The 15,743-nt window shown below is 53.4% G+C and overlaps 1 protein-coding gene across 4 annotated transcripts in view; it reads left to right on the forward strand.

Moving 5' to 3' along the window:
• Window positions 1–130: 130 nt before the first annotated feature.
• The window catches only part of EPHA10 (EPH receptor A10), a 34,609-nt gene continuing 18,996 nt past the window's right edge, over window positions 131–15,743 (forward strand). For 2 of the 4 annotated variants that reach the window (XM_026043328.1, XM_026043329.1), the window contains exons 1-4: window positions 131–195; window positions 1,045–1,714; window positions 12,423–12,578; window positions 13,367–13,708. In XM_026043328.1, the coding sequence (XP_025899113.1) occupies window positions 1,111–1,714; window positions 12,423–12,578; window positions 13,367–13,708 (1,102 nt within the window). In that variant the 5' untranslated portion in view covers window positions 131–195; window positions 1,045–1,110. The remainder of the gene's footprint in view (window positions 196–1,044; window positions 1,715–12,422; window positions 12,579–13,366; window positions 13,709–15,743) is intronic. The other 2 variants (XM_026043331.1, XM_026043330.1) reach the window with 1 other exon arrangement.

Below are 15,743 nucleotides of genomic sequence, written 5' to 3' on the forward strand. Positions count from 1 at the left end.
GGCGCCCTCGGGGGTCGCCCCGGTGCGCGGGAGGGAGGGCGGGCGCGGGGCTGCGGGAGCCGGTGGCGGCCGGAGCGCGGGCGCTGCCCCGCGTGCGGCCGGCCCCTGACCCGTGTGTTGCTCCCCGCAGTCGTCCTGCTGGATTCGAAGGAGTCGCAGGCGGAGCTGGGCTGGACCTCGCGTCCCTCCAACGGGGTAAGAGCCGAGGCGGGAGCGCCGTCCGCGCGGCAGCGCCGGGCCCTGCCGCCACCCCGGGGACACCGGCACCGCGGAGCCTCCGGCGCTGGGGTGTCGGGAGAGCCGGGACTCCCGGGAGCGCCCGCTCCGCAACGTCCTAAAGTTGCTGCTTCCCAGCAATAGCGGTGGGATTCCCTACAGGATGGCGGGGAAGCCGCGGACTATCTCCCTGGTGCAGACACGGGCCGAGAGCCCCGCACGGGCAGCCGTATTCCCGGGAGCCGGGTGCCCCGGGAGCGGCACCGAGTGGGAACGTCCAGCGTTAGCGATGCCGCAAACGCGGAGCCCTCCTGAGTGACTTCTGCTCGGGGCGCGCAAATAAACAGCAGCAAGTTAAGGCTCTGCCTTGTACTTTCCAAACCAGTTTTATCTCTCTGGGGGTTTGTTGGGCTGCCTGAAGAGCCCCGTGGCTGGGCTGGGATTGTCAGGAGCGTGGAAGAGGAAAGAGGATCCATGGCACGTGTGCGGTGTGACAGATGGGCCCTTCAGCAGGTGATGTCTCCGCTTTAGTGCTAGACTTCGGTTTGGAAGGTCGGATATATCCGTTCCTTCCTGTTGTATCTTCCTGAATTTACCTCTGCAGAGAGCTCAGCTGTTAGATGATACTGCGGCACAGCTGTGTTATTACGATGTGCGGTTTTGGTGGATTAAGGACTTCTAGTGTCTATGATGTAACGGCCTGTGGGTGGAGAGGCTTTTAGTGGTGGTATTTATAGCTCTCTGAGTGCTATGGGTTCCTGCTCAGAAGGTTGGTTCTTGGTAATGGCAGCTCTTGACGTGTCACAGCCCTTTGTGTTCCTTTCGCAGTGGGAAGAAATCAGTGGCGTCGATGAGAATTACAAGCCGATACGCACGTATCAAGTGTGCAACGTCATGGAGTCCAACCAGAACAACTGGCTGCAGACGGGCTGGATCGCCCGGCGGGACGGCCAGCGCATCTTCATTGAGCTGAAATTCACCCTGAGGGACTGCAATAGCATCCCTGGCGTGATGGGCACCTGCAAGGAGACTTTCAACCTCTACTACATCGAGTCCGACTCTGACCTGGGCCGCAGCGTCCATGAAAGCAGGCACACAAAAATAGACACCATTGCTGCTGATGAGAGCTTCACGCAGGGGGACCTGGGCGAGCGCAAGATGAAGCTCAACACGGAGCTGAGGGAGATTGGGCACCTGAGCAAGAAAGGCTTCCACCTGGGCTTCCAGGATGTGGGCGCCTGCGTGGCCCTGGTTTCCGTGCGGGTCTATTACAAGATGTGCCTGGCCACGGTGCAGAACCTGGCCCTCTTTCCGGACACCGTGGCGGAAACGGCCTTTGCGACTCTGGTGGAAGTTAAGGGCACTTGCGTCAACCACTCTGAAGTGGACCCGGATAATCCGCCTCGGATGCACTGCAGTGCCGAGGGAGAGTGGCTGGTCCCTATAGGGAAGTGCACGTGCAGTCCTGGCTTCGAAGAGAAGGACGGCGCGTGCGAAGGTAAAAACGGGCCGTTAATCTGCGCTGGTAGTTGTTGTCTGTTCTGGTTTGTTTTGCTGCTAGATGCTCCTGCCTCCCTGCTGCTCGTTTGGACAAGTGCAATCGCCTTTCGTCAGCTGTATGATTCTGGGGGTTGCAATGTTCTCAGCTAACAGCCAAAGCTTAATTTGAAGGGTGGCAATTGGGTAAATGGGTTGCGTTAGCGGTAGCGCGGTGTTGACTAGGAGACGTGCCAAAGCTCTCCTGCCATCAGGCATTTCCCACAGCTTTATGAATAACTATGAAGTTGCTCTAGAACATTAATATCCCCCTTGTGAAGCTTTAGACGCAACTTAATAATTCAGTGGCTTTACATCTTGCAAGGTTACTTCTAATGACAGCTGTAAAAATGGATATAACCTCTGCCTTACCTGGCATCACTCAAGTGGATTCGGTGACCGTTTCAGTCCTGCTTTGGAGCAAAGGCAGAGAGCGGGTGGGAGCCGGGGCTGGCTCATTCCTTGCAGCCACTGCTTGGGAAAGCCCTTGGAAGTGGAGGGAACCCACTGGGATAACAGCAGCTCCGCAGACACCCTCCCCTGCACAGGTTTTGGTCAGCGTCTCCAAAACCATTGCAGTTTGGTGGGATCTGGAATGCCTCTGTGTGGAGCGGGGTGTCAGAGCAACTGGGAGGAAGCTCTGACCTGTGTGTCTCTGCACCCGGGGAACGGGTGCTCCTTCCTACCATGAGCACCGAGTGACTCTTGCTTTTCCTTGGAAAGATATAATTAGTTGTTAATTATTTAACCGTGGTGAAATACAGCGGCAGGTGTTGCATTACTGGCTTAGCGGTGTGCACGAGGGAGGATGTCTGTGTTGCTGCTCCAGCAGCAAAGCTGCACTAGGGTGAGGAGACCTCAGGTGACCAGCCACAGTGTGTTTGAGGATAGGACTTTTATTTCTTTCTTTTTTTTTTCCCTTCATGGAATAGGTCATGCCTGAAAACCCCTTTTTCCCACCTCTGGGCAGTGTAGTGGCTTGGACTGTTGCTAATAGGCTGGTGTGGCTGCAACCAGTTTAACTCTGCTGCTGTAAATGTTTTGGCGGAGTGTAGGAGGAGAAGCAGCTTTATATCCTGGCTAAACAGGCCTAAGGGAATCGGTGACACCGGTCTGTTCTGTGCTGGGTATTTGCGGTGTGGAGGCGGAGGCCGTCACTTGGGGCCGGCCCCGGTGCTCTCGGGGTCCCCACTCTGCGCTAGGCGGCCTGCGGGGTGCCCAGGTTTGGCTCCCTAGCAGATCTGTTGAGAGGAAATTAGCTAAACGAGTCCAAAGAGCTCAATTGCTTTGAGATGCACGTGCACACAGCAGCAGTGAGCTTTGCCCGGGGAAGCAGACCTGGTTTTAGGAGCGACTTGAGGCTTTGCTTGTTTAAATTGTGATACCTGTGCCCCCTTCCTCTGGAAATTTGGAAAACCTGTAGCAGGAGAGCGTAGCGGTTATTCACTTAGTGCCCTCTGAAGAAGACCTTATTAAAACTATTGAATTGAAATCTCGGTGTTGTTCATTGCTTCAGTGCTTGTGTGGCAGCTCGCCATGCCTTCCCCATCTGTTTGGAGTGGGGATTTACATAGTGAGTCCCAGAAGGCTTTTGCTAGTGTTTCAGGTTTCTCTGTGTTGAGTTTAAATAATTCATATTCTCTAAGGAAAAATATTTGAAGTAATTTAATGGACGTAATTAAGATTTTTTTTTTCCTCCCTCTTACAGAAAGCAGGTCATTAGTTGCTCTCTGCGGAGCTGTGCCTGATGTCTGGTCAAATATTAGCAAATAGTTTTTAAGAGCTGAAACAAAAAATTAAGGCTCACATCATCACATCACATAGCAGCGAGTGAGTAACTCGACGAGGTTCCTGGTGGGAATGTGCCCAGGTGCGGGAAGCTTCCAGCACGGGCAGAGGCTGTGGATTTGGAGGCACATTCAGCAGGGTGTTGCACAGAGCACCCGGGTTTGGTGCCGTGCTCTGCCAGGGCATCCGTCTGGGCGCGAGGCTGCCGTGGAACCGGCCTCCCGCGGCCTCCCTAGGGCACCGGGGTTGTGGAGGCCGCGGGGCTGTGCTGGGCTGCGGCCGGCGGTGGTCCCGGAGCAGGACCTTGGTGCCGCTGGCGACGGCCGTGCGTGGCCTTTCCGTGGCAGCTGGAGGCCCCTCTTGCTCCCACAGCCCGTGCCCGAGAGCGGGTTTCGGAGAGAGGGGACGAGGCGGCGAGCTCTGCTCTGCTAGCCCGGCTCTGCCTCGAGCCCCTGCCCCCTTGGAGCTTCTCCTGCCGCCTCCCGGCTGCGTGCGCGGAGCAGGAGCCACCCGGGGGGCCTTGGAGCAGGGCTGGATGTGGGGAGAGGTCCCCACCTCCGCAGGGCCCCCGGGGACAGCGTGGATAAGAGCGTTATTTCTCCCCAGGCTTGTGAATCTAGCTTGGAATTAAATCACAAAATCACTTCTTTGCAGCAGTGATTTAAGCATTGAGCTCATCCTGCTACCATTAGAACGTTTGTGTCCTCACACTGGAATTAGGAGAGATGTAAAAAAGACTAATGGGATTTACGGCTTTGCTAATGATGGCTCCAGTAAAGCCAAGCCTTTTTCCTGTCCGTCTTTCCGTACAGCTTTATTTCTCCAAAGGCATCCTGAGCACCTGACAGGTGTTTGTGGCGTTGCACGGTTCTAATGAATCACTTCAGCCGTTGAAATGCAGCCATCTCCAGGGTGGAACTGAGCAGCTTTAGCATCTGTTTAACATCCCTCGGATAAGAGGAGAGGTTCTGTCACTGCAGATATGTTTATACTGCTTTTCTCGTCTCGTGTATGTCTGTAGCCAGATGCTGGTTTGTGCTTGCTGTGAGCTTAAAACCTATTTCAACAGATGCAGAGTGGGCAAGCGAAAGGCCCATTGAGGTGGATGAGCATCTGTCCGTCCCCATTTCATCTGCAGTTGCTTCTCAGCATTGATGTCCTTTTACCCTTAATTTTACAAGACAGGAGCTGTGGCCCCTTCGTGACGTTTGCTCTGCAGTCTGTTGCAACAGCTTCTGTGTAAATGAAACCCTAACGTGGAGGATCCGTGGAGTTGTCCCTGTCTGCTTCGCCTTTTCCCTCCCATCCCTTGTAATATCTGCAAGGAGAATTTCAGCGGGGCCCAAGGTCAATATTTACCAGCCAGATCTGTTGCGAACGAGACAACTTGAACCAGACGTTGAATTAATATGATGGAGACCATTTCCAAAAATAGCTGCCAGCCGCTTTTGCTTGACAGAAGTGTAAATTCGTGCTGTAGCTGAGTTTCCTTCCCAATTTATTTCCCGGCAGCCCTGACGGTGGCGGTGGACGCAGGGACGGGGTGAAGTCCCCGTGCCCGTGGGCGGCTGCTTGGTCGCTGCTCCTGCAGCGACGGTGCCTGCGTGAACAGCCTCTGCCCTTCACCTGCGCGGGGCCGTCGCTGGGACCTGCTTTAGGAAGGAAATGCAATTCCTGGTGCTTTGCTTGGGTTTTCAAAATTCCAGGTGGGCTGGGTGTTGCTGGAGCAGGTTAGTGGTGCCGCGAGTGGCCCGTGGTGCTGCCCTGACTCGATGCTGGTCCTTGGAGCCGTGTGGGAGCCGCCGGTGCGAGCGGAACAGGGAGAGGCGGCGCTCGGAGGCCGTGGTCCTTGCGGTCCCCCATGCCCTGGGATTCTTCCCTCCGATCCCCGTGGCTCGAGCAGGATCCCCGAGCCTGGCGCTCACCTCACTAGGAGCTGCTGCAAGCACCTGTGTCCGATGAAATGCTCCAACAAGTATCACAGGCACCAACAGCGGGAACACATCCCTGCCGCTGGGAGCATGGGAGCGATGTGCACAGCAAACGCACTCTGACCTGCCTATGGAATGGGACCTGGCATTGACATAACGAGGAAGCAGGTTGACGCGAATTGACTCCCGGGACGCTCGGCCCCGTGCGTTGAAGGTTGCGTGGGTCTGCCCGTGCTTTTGCACGCCGTGAAAGCGCCCCGTGCTAGGGCTGCTGCTCCCAGGCGTGGACCTAAATAGCTGCTTTGATCCATTATTGGGCTCAGCAGTAGCCTGCTGAAAAATGGGGGAGATGGGACTGCCTGCATGCTGAGGACAGGGCGTTATTGATGGCTGCAGGCGCCAGGTGAATCCAGCAGCGCGCGTGCTGTCATTAAGCTTTATGACAGCTCCTAATTGTTGCTGCTAACGATGAGCCAGGGTCTGTGGCAGCGCAGCGTGGCCCGTCGTGCTGCAGTTTCCTCGCCCCGTTTTCAGGCCTCCTCCTCGTGCTGCTCCTTGCAGAAAGGCGCGTGCAGCAGCGCCGGCGCGAGCGAGGCTGCATCCACCCCACGCAGGGTCTGTCCTCCCCAAATCGCTTCCAGTGGGTGCCTCTTTATCCCCTGCCTGGGGGTTTTACTGCCTTTCCGCACAGTCTCCTCCAGCACCTTCCTTTCCTTTTTGTTTGGCAGGTTCTCCTAGTGTCTCTATGTCGCCTATAAATCTCCCATGCAGTAATTTAAGCCTAACTTCTTGTCCTAGTCTCGATGAACAGGGAGAATGTTTCTCTCTTGGTAGATTGTGCCTTGTTACTAATACCTCCGGAAAGTCAGTATTATCTTTCCTGTGTTTGGCTTCTTGAGTGGTAGGTGAACCACTGGGTAAGCAGAGCCTTCAAAAAGATCATCCCACCCATGGTGAGCAATAGTTTTGCCGAGAAAAATACAGCTTTAAATGCTTTGAGATGAGAGCAGTTGCTTCATCGCTGCCAGGCTTTTGTTAGAGGGAAACTTGGTCAGCATTTTGAGCTGTTAAGAAACTTAGGCTAAAAGAGTTAAAGAAACTTAGACTAAAAATGTCATTTAGTGTAAAGATACCTCCTGAAGCCTCAGTTCCTCTCTTCCCTTGAAGCACAGCGAGAGATCCAGGCGTGTGGCGCTTAGGGCTTTTCACTTGTTTCATCTCTTACAGGTTGGCTTGCAAATGTGCTTGTGCTTCTGGAGTTTGGTTCACCGTCCACCGGCTGCCGGGATGTTATGCAAAGTAAATTCATTTCCCTGCGAGCTGCCCAGGACGGGAGATCTCCCCTTAGCAGCCTCCACAGAACCCATCCCGTCTCACGGGAGCTACATCTGTGTGCCAGCCATACATACAACATGCCTACATAAAATATGTTTCTCTTCAGCCCCTTTTGGGGAGTAATGATCAAGCTTGGGGATATTCATTATTCCAGATTGCATGTTATATTGCTGTATTACAATGTGTCTGAAATAATTACGGCTATGGAAATTGTGACAGACCCAGACACAAATTACCCTATGACACTTAATTTTAGAGCAAACCACTCTGAAAATTACAAGCATCACAGCTCATTTACAAAAATCTTGTCAGGTTTAAGGTTACCGATACCTGGCTCCTAGATGGCCGTCCTGGTTATCCTGCTGGAGCACGGGAGCGGGGTCAAGTGTCTTGCACGTGGCCAAGGGAGCTCAGTCCTCTGTGTAGGAATGATGTAGATGCACTAGCAAGCTGAAAAGGACAACAATAAATTGCACTTGGCTCAGTGGACATGTCTGCTTCTGTCTGTCCTTGAGGAAAATTCCTGCATAAATAGAAATGGGTTTCTTTTCAGCAATGCTGTTGCACTGAACTTGAGCAAATGTGTTCCTCTAGATATTTGAAGACTATCTTACTAAATATGCCTGGGTATTTAATTTTCTTCTAAGCTAAGTCATTCAATTTAATTTCTGCTCTTAAGAGGTCATTGTTGGAGATGCACAAAGATCTAGCCCCTGGACATAGGTTTTCATTTCGGTGCTCTTCAAATTATTTAACAAGGGCAAAAATGAGAGTGGAGTTATCCTAGAGGCTTCGGAGAGACAGGGAACATCTTGGACTATAGACTGTTGAAAAGTATTATTGAAAACCAGTTATTAAAAGGGGAAAAAAAAACTTATTGAAAGGAGAACTGCTTTTGAATTCTCTGCACAGTGGTGCAGCCTGAAATATCCATTTTGGCAGTTAAGGTGCGGAGATAAGGAGAGCTGGAGATCCAGCGCTCGCATTGATCTGTTACGCGACTTTGTCCCTCTTGTGCAGGCACTGGCTTTGGACAAGATTTCTTTCTCTTCCTCACAGTGGGGCTCTAACAGTATCATTCACTGCCGGCAAAATATTGATTACAGTTTTTGCAATAAGACAAGGCAAGATTGCAAACCCAGCATGTAAGGGGAAGACAGGAGAGCCTCTATTACCCAAGGACATTTGTTGACAAGGCTCTTTCGCCAGCTCAGGATAGGTGCCTTTGAAACTTTATTCTATCAATATGTTTTTTGCAAGGTGCCCTGTCACTTTTTGGGCAACTCGTCCTTGTCTGCGTGCACTTCTTGACAGCTCTTCGTGCAGGGTGCTGGCCCTGATGCCGATCTTCAGAAAAGGAAACGGTTGTGGAGCAGTGGGGAGTGATGCCTGCTGCAGCAACGGGCCACGTCTGAGGCGGCAGAGGCTCTGTACTCTGTAACTGGGGCTTAATTTAATTATGTGCTAAATGAAAAAGTGATTTTCTTGTTGTTGTTTCAAGCCAGGCGCTTGATAATTGCATTAGCTGCACCCTCATCCTTGTGTTTTGTGAAACGGTAAGTAAAGGCTCTTTCTTCTCCGCGCTGTGAGTGATTTTATGGAGCTCATCAGTGTTTCTCCCTGGCTGTATCTTCTCCCCCCGAGCAGCCTTAGTCTTCCAGGGCCCCCTTTGCATCCTCAGTGCCTGGTTCTGAGTGGGTCTCGCTGCTTTTTGGCGCTGGGAGATGCGGGGAGCTGCCTGGGTGCTGCTGCAGCTGAGGTGGGTGATGCTCCCCTGGCACCATCCCAGTGTTAAGTGAGATGTGCAGAGAAAAGGGCTCTTAGGAGATGGATAATGTCCCCAGGAGGTGCCATGTGCTGCTCATTCGGTGTCACCTGCACCTGGACCTGCGTGGTTGGGGCCAGGAGCAGCTCTGCTCCTGGCCAGGAGAGGGTTGGACTCCAGAGAGAGACTTCCCTCCACAGGAATGATTCTTGATGCACTTTGTCTGGTTTTTGTATTAACATTAATATGAGGCTGCCTGGGTTAAGTGGCTTTATTCCTAAACCCATGATATGAAGCAATTTCAACCTAGTATTTAATCTTCCATCTAGGCGCATTCATTCTCTCAATATTTTATGCTAAGCTCCAGTATTTACTCAGGTCTCAGCCCCTTCCTCTGTGAAATGATGAACGCTTTTTAATTAGAAGACTCATAAGCTGCTGGGAATGGCTTTTTGGTTTCACCGGACTCTATTGATTTGCCAGGGCAGCATCAGTGAGCGTTCCCTTGCTTCTCCTCACATTTGTCTGATTAAAAACCCACTGCCTAAATTACAGAACGTTTTGCAGCTGATCCTGCTACAATATGCAGAGGAATTTGGGTGCTTGCATGGGCCTGGGGAAGGATGGAGGTTTTGATGGCTCTAGCAGAGCGGTCCTGACCTATGGATATGATTTACAGGTGCAGTAAAGTCAGTGCAAGGAGAGTGGAAGGGCCGAGGGTGGCAGAGCTGGGGCAGCGCCTGCTCTGGTCCCTGTGAAGCTCAGAGCCTGTGTCCTGCATACAGGGTGTCCTGGGCAATACACTCAGAGGGAGTCCCTTTTAATCTCTGCTCATCGATTAACAAGATGAGGCCGCTCAAATGCTGATGCTTTCTTGCCAATAAATGAGGATTTCAGCCAGGCATCTCGCTTGCCATTATTTTTTTTTGGCAAAATTTGTACACTCAGCAAACTGCAGCTTGGAAAATATCCTTACGGAGGAGCAGCTTTTGCGCATCCCTTGGAGCTGGGGCTCAGAGTGTTTTGCTAAGGAGGTGATGAGGGATGCTGTGGTGCTCTGAGATGAAGATGTCTGAGTGTTGGTGGGGAGGGAAAAGTCAAGATATCCCGTGACAGTCCCACTCACCTACCACGCATGTTCCAGCTAAGCTTCCTTAGCTGCTCCTACTCTCCCTGTGGAGAAGGTTGCACATGAAGTTGTGTTCTTCTTTTGATGGAATCGTCCTCTTTTTTCCCTGATTGCTGCAGAAAATGTGAAGGTAAGAGGAAAAACTGCCCCTGGTGACAGTGTTACTGCAAGAATGGAACATGTGCTGTCCCTATCAATGAATAAGAATATTGATTACAGTTATATTCTTAGAAGATTGAGCAGTGAGTAAGACACATCTGGGGAACAGGCAGCCCCTTGTGCGAACACGTGCGATGGAGCTGGAGAGGCAGCTAACGTGATCCAAGGTGTCTTTGGTGCTGGGATCGGCTATCGTTGGATTTCATTACCCTAGTAAGTTGTAGTAGTAGTAGTAAGTACCAGAGGATGAGGAACAGAGTGGAGAATAGTGTAAAAAAAGAGAATTTCCTTCTATAAACTGATGGACTGATCTTGAGAGCTGTCATTCATCCCCTCCAGAAAAGTCGGCACTGGAGAATAATGGGGATCCTAAACCAGCTGCAGACCAAGAAAAGCTCTTGTAGGATGAGATGGAAGAGAGTGGGAGTTTCTGTGAGAACAGACACCAGGAGCTACGCGCATGATGCACATGATGCATCAGCTGCTCCCTCAGCCGAGGCCTCGGGCTGGTGGGAGGCGCAGGGTGGGAATGGGCCGAGTCCCGCGCTCGGGCGGCGACGTGGGCCCTAGGTAAATGCACATAGGGGCATTTCATACCGTTATTAACGGGCATTTGTTCTGCCAGCCGTTTAGTAAATCTGTGGTTATTAGAAAACGGGAAGGAACAGTCTGAAAGATGCTTCTGATTGAAAACACTCCATTGCCTCCAATGAGGCGTCAAACTTGGGCCACTATCAGGCTCGCCAGTGAGTCTGGGGTCTGTATTTGCTGGTTTTATTGCTCAGGTCCTGTCAGGTTTGTAAGCAGGGTTGACTTTTCTGTTCCGCCTGACGAAGGGTCTAAGCAGGAATCCCGCGCCGGCGTTCGGATTGCGACGCCGCGGCGAGGTGGGCTTCTCCGTGGGGATGGAGACGCTCCGGCAGCAGCCGCATCGGGCGGGAGGCTGCAGCACGGAGGCCCGGGGGACCTCGGCTACCCCGGGCACCGGCCCGGTGCTGTGTTTCGTGAGGGGTCTCCGTCCTGCAGGAGCCTGTGGTGATGGGAGCCCCGCAGCCGCGCTGCTCGTGCCGAGGGTCGCACCTCCGCGCGTGTTCTCCTTGTCTCCCTGCAGATTCCAAAGGGAATGAGGTTAATTACTTGATGACTTGCTCAAAACGTGTAATCACAGGGCACTGTGGATCCCTTGAGGTGTTCTGGTAGGTAAAATAATGGCTCTGTGTGTTTGCTGTTTGCAGCATCCCATGCAGGAGTCCTGTCCACCACCAAGACTATGTTTGGGGCTTTGTCCTGGCGTCGCAGCTGGAGCTGCCTGTTTTATATCATGCTAAAAGTTCATGATGTGGAATGCACTGGAATAACGTGCAAAAGGAACAGGGCTTGGCAGCCAACTCCTTAAAAATGATAAGGGAAGGGGCTGCTCTAGCAGGTCTCTCCATCTAGGAAATTTAGACACAATTAAGCTTAAATAATCAGGGAGCTGATGAAGGGCTGTTGAAGTGGTAGCAGCAAGCGGCACAACAGCAAGGAGATGAAGAAGCCAAGTAAAACATGAGCACTTGCATAGGGCTTGACATCCAGGTGGGACCAGTGCAGAGCTTCTCCTGCTGCGGGGAGCGGAGGAGCTGCCTGGTTTGGGACGCGGAGGGAGCATCTAGCAGTGAAAGGTGCGTGTTTGCTGGCAGCCTGCCTTCTTTCCAAGTCCTTTCAGGTCAAATTGAAGCTATTGCAAACTGCTCTTTGGAATTTTAAAGCTTTCTTGTTTTGTTTTTCTGTAAATTGGTGAGGCTTTTCTGCAGAACTAGCTCCTGGCTGTCCCGCTGGTGGGAGTGCTGTGAGGCTCTGCTGCTCCTCGTAGAGATCAAGCAAATCCTTGACCAGCGTGTGAATTGCTTGTTTGCTTGAATATCAAAGGCACTTCTCAAAGGATAAAGGAAACCAGTGTGTGTCCTATAAGAGCAAATTTGTCTTCCTGTTGTTTGAGGACTTCAGCTCCCTACCTCGCTGCCTCTGCTCTGTCATCTGCGCCGTAAAGCCACAGCCACTGGTGACACAGCCTTGTGACTGGGGTCTATATATGAACCTCGGGTGATCGATGAGGTCTCTGACTCTCCGTTTTCAAAATTCCTCTCCTTCTTGGGTTGCTGCTGAGTCTTGCTGCTTCCATGTGATTTTGGCTCTAAGCCCGAACCTCATGTTTTGCATTTCTTGCATCAGCTGCAGCCATTTCCTCCTCCACGTCCTTCCACTGCTTCCAGCCACCGCTGTTGCTGCAGGTGGTAGCTGAGGTCCAGCCGCTCTCTGCAGCACCCCGGCAGGTTGCAGAGCCTGCAACGTGGGGCAGAGCTGCAACACCAAAACATTCAAAACATGCCTTCTGGGTCAGACCAGAGAGCCACCGCTCCAGGTGCTGAGATCACAGAGATGCCCAGAGAAGGGAGCTTGGCTGATATCTGCCAGCCTGTGGCAGGCAAAGAATATCCCAGGAAACAGGGAGGTGAAGTCAGCAGACACATCCTCTGGTTTGCTTGTGATGTTCTTCCTGTAACTGCCTCTCTCTTTTCAGCTTGCCTTCCTGGATTTTACAAGCTTTCCCTCCGTCTCCCGCTGTGCTCTCCTTGCCCTGAGCACAGCTTCACGCATGAAGAAGCCTCCACGTTCTGTTCGTGCCAGAAGAACTACTCCAGGTCCCCATCAGACCCACCATCTGCCTCCTGCACACGTATGTCTGGCTGAAATACCAGCTTTTTTTGTTTTTGTGAACAAGCAGGAAAACGGGGCTGCAGACACTGCTGGCCCGCGTGCGTCTGCAGCGCAGGCTGCCCGGGAGCCGGGCATGGCTGCACGGGCCGCTGCTCCCCACATGTGCCAGCCCATAGCAGCTGCTTCTGTGTGTGTGAGTGTCCCTAGGAGGTCCTGCCTGCACGGGGCTGCTGCTACGGGGAGGAAGGGCTGCAGACCTGGTGCTTCCCAGCCTGACATTGGAGGGCTGAGATCTGGTGAGGTGATCGAGACTTGCAGGTGCTCCCCAGCAAACTGGCCCGGTCATTTAGTTGGGATAGGAGTTGACAGATTTTGATTAAATGGCCCCGAGTTAATGGGATCGGACCCCAGCTGCTGTAGCGATGGGTGCCACAGAAGTGGCTGCATGGTGATGGGAAGCCCTCCTGACCAGCCCGAGAGCGCCGCGGGCCACTGCCTCGAGTGCTCTGGTAGCCATGTCTCAGCTGGAGCTGAGCGTGGAGCCGGCAGGAGCCAGGGCTCTATGGAGCAGCCACCAAGACGGGCAGGATACCCCTCAAACCGTGTCACAAGTGGCTTATTTTTACATACAAAATACTCCTTCAGGGTTCAACGTTTCCCCACATTGTGGAGCGTGTTTGCGTCTCCCCATGCGCCCTCGCAGTGTTGGGCCCGAGCACCAGTGCCTCTCGCTCTGTCACCTGTGTCTGTTCTGCTCTAGCTACAGCCCCGTTTGCCCCACCGTTCTGTGCCACGCTCTGCTTCCAGGCCCGCCGTCCGCCCCGAGGAACCTGGTCTACAGCCTGAAGCAGTCGACGCTGGTGCTGGAGTGGAGCGCGCCCGCGGACTCGGGCGGCCGCAGCGACGTCACCTACAGCCTGTGGTGCGGCCGCTGCCCGGGGCCGCGGCAGGGCCGCTGCGAGCAGTGCGGCAGCGGCGTGGGCTTTGTGCCCCAGCAGACGGGCCTCGTGGCCCGCACGGTCACCCTGGTGAACTTGGTGCCGCACGTGAACTACACGATCCGCGTGGCAGCCCTCAACGGCGTCTCGGCCGTGAGCCCGCTCTCGAAGCAGCAGTACGCCGAGGTGACTGTCTCCACCGGCCTGGCAGGTAGGACCCTCGTAGCTCCTCTCCCACTGTCTCCAAGGGATGGCCGGAGCCCGTGTGGCCCCGCGTTACCTGCAGCCCCTGCTGCTCCGAGCAGCCTGGGCGCCAGCACGGCCGGTGCAAAGCAGGTTCCCGCCCCGCTCCCCAGGACGCAGTGAGAGGCTTCAGCTTCTCTTCCACGAGTCCCACAAAACACCCTGTGGGCTGCCAGGATGTGGACAGCAGGCTGCGGAGCTCAGCACAGCTTTCTAGACAGCTGCTGTTTAATGCAAGTGACTGTTGAAATCCGAGCGGTGCCTCACTCCTGTTTTAGCAAGAAAACAGATTCCCGCTTTGTTTTGGGCTCGTGTGTCACGTTTTGATATATGAGTCTGTTCAGCTGAGAGTTTTGTGGCTTTGTTGCTTAAAAGATGTGGTTTCTGGAGCATGTGTGACCACAGCCTTTGGACCCAACTAGCACCTTGGAAGTGTCCTAATATGTCTCCTTTTGCACCACTGTTGGATTTCTGGATGCTCAGTAAGGAGGGTTGTTTGTAAGGAGACTCACACCTCTTCCCTTCTCCCTGCAACATTCCCAATGTGGTTTGGATGGGTGGCGTGGAGAGCAGAGGAGCTCGGTGTGTTCGGAGGGCCGTGACTCGGGTTTGTGCGGCGCTTGCTCCCCGTTGCTGACCCCGCTGCCTCTCTGTTGTGCTGGCTCTGGGCTCACACGGTCGCGCACTGGTGGAGCCTCGTGGCAGCCGTGGGAAACAACCACAGGGAGCGGGCGAGTCCCCTACGCCATCGCACTATGGTTTGAATATACCCATCACAAAAAGTATCTTCAAAGAAACAGCACTTTCAGCCTATTCGTAAGAAACCCCCCTAAAAATAGAGTGATTTAGATATTGGTTATCATTTGGAAATGGAAACTTCGATTTCATCTCTTTTCTGTGCTGTTCTGTGGCACAATTCCATGCTGTGAGTGCCCATTTCTATTTTAGGCTTCACGTTTCTGCTTTCTTGCCATGGGGGGAAGCCAGCGCGGGCTTCGCGTGCCCAGGCTGGCTGCAGGAGGGTCGTTCTCCGCTCGGTTGTGAGCGATGCCCAAGGACCATCAGCTGTGCCTTGTTGTGTCCTTGTCTCTTCCTCTGTGGTTATGTTATTAATTTGCATGAAAACCCTTTGCCAAGCCACCCTTAATGGAGACGGATGATCCTCACGTACCTCTTGGCAGGAATCGGCCAGCAGTTTCATCTGGAGAGATTAAATTTTGATCTTGTTATAAATAATTTTCCCACCACTTGATCAAATGTTTTTGTGTGTGTTGCTGCTTTCTCTTTCCTGGTATAAGAATTTCTCCGAATCTGCTCTGTGGGTGCTGGGCCGCAGACCGCTCTTCAGCGGAGGTGTCACTCCTAATTAGGATCTCTGCTGTTCATGGGTGGATTCAGCCCTGGGAAGAGCTTCCCTTCCATGAGCTCAGGTTCTTCCTTATCCCAAGGCAGGCGAGTGACTCGGTTCTGGAGCAGGAGAGGTGGGATCGCTGCCCCGTGGGAAGCGCCGCGGACGTGCGCGGTGCGACGACGAGTCCCAGCGCTCGTCGGGTCTTTGCTGCCAGGATCGACCCTCTCCCCCATGTTGCTGCTGTGGTGAGACCCCCTTTTGCAGCTCACCAATGCAGAGCACCCATCTGCCTGCAGAGCCCCTGCAAAGGGCAGCTGGGGTGGCCTGGATGGTACCTGGCCCCCAAGAGACTCCAGAGAGGTACCGTGAGCGGGATTGGCATCCTGGGAGCATCCCTGCCATTCCTGGGCCTTGCATACGGTGAGGCCAGCAAACGTTTGGAGTGAAACAGCAAGTTCACAGTTTGAACACATGCCCTTGCTCTAAGTGTAGTAATTAGTAGAGCTCTTCTTCTGGCTACGTGGGAATCTCAGCCCCTTACTCAATTCTGCCTACTCCTACAGGAGCGGAAATGCACATAAAGAATACGGCATAATTAATCCTGTAATCTGCTCAAAATCACCGTCTCTTGTGAAGGCGAGAAGCTTCCGGA

The sequence above is a fragment of the Nothoprocta perdicaria genome, unplaced genomic scaffold, assembly GCF_003342845.1.
Source record: "Nothoprocta perdicaria isolate Ctin4 unplaced genomic scaffold, notPer1 scaffold_33, whole genome shotgun sequence".
Lineage (NCBI taxonomy): Eukaryota > Metazoa > Chordata > Aves > Tinamiformes > Tinamidae > Nothoprocta > Nothoprocta perdicaria.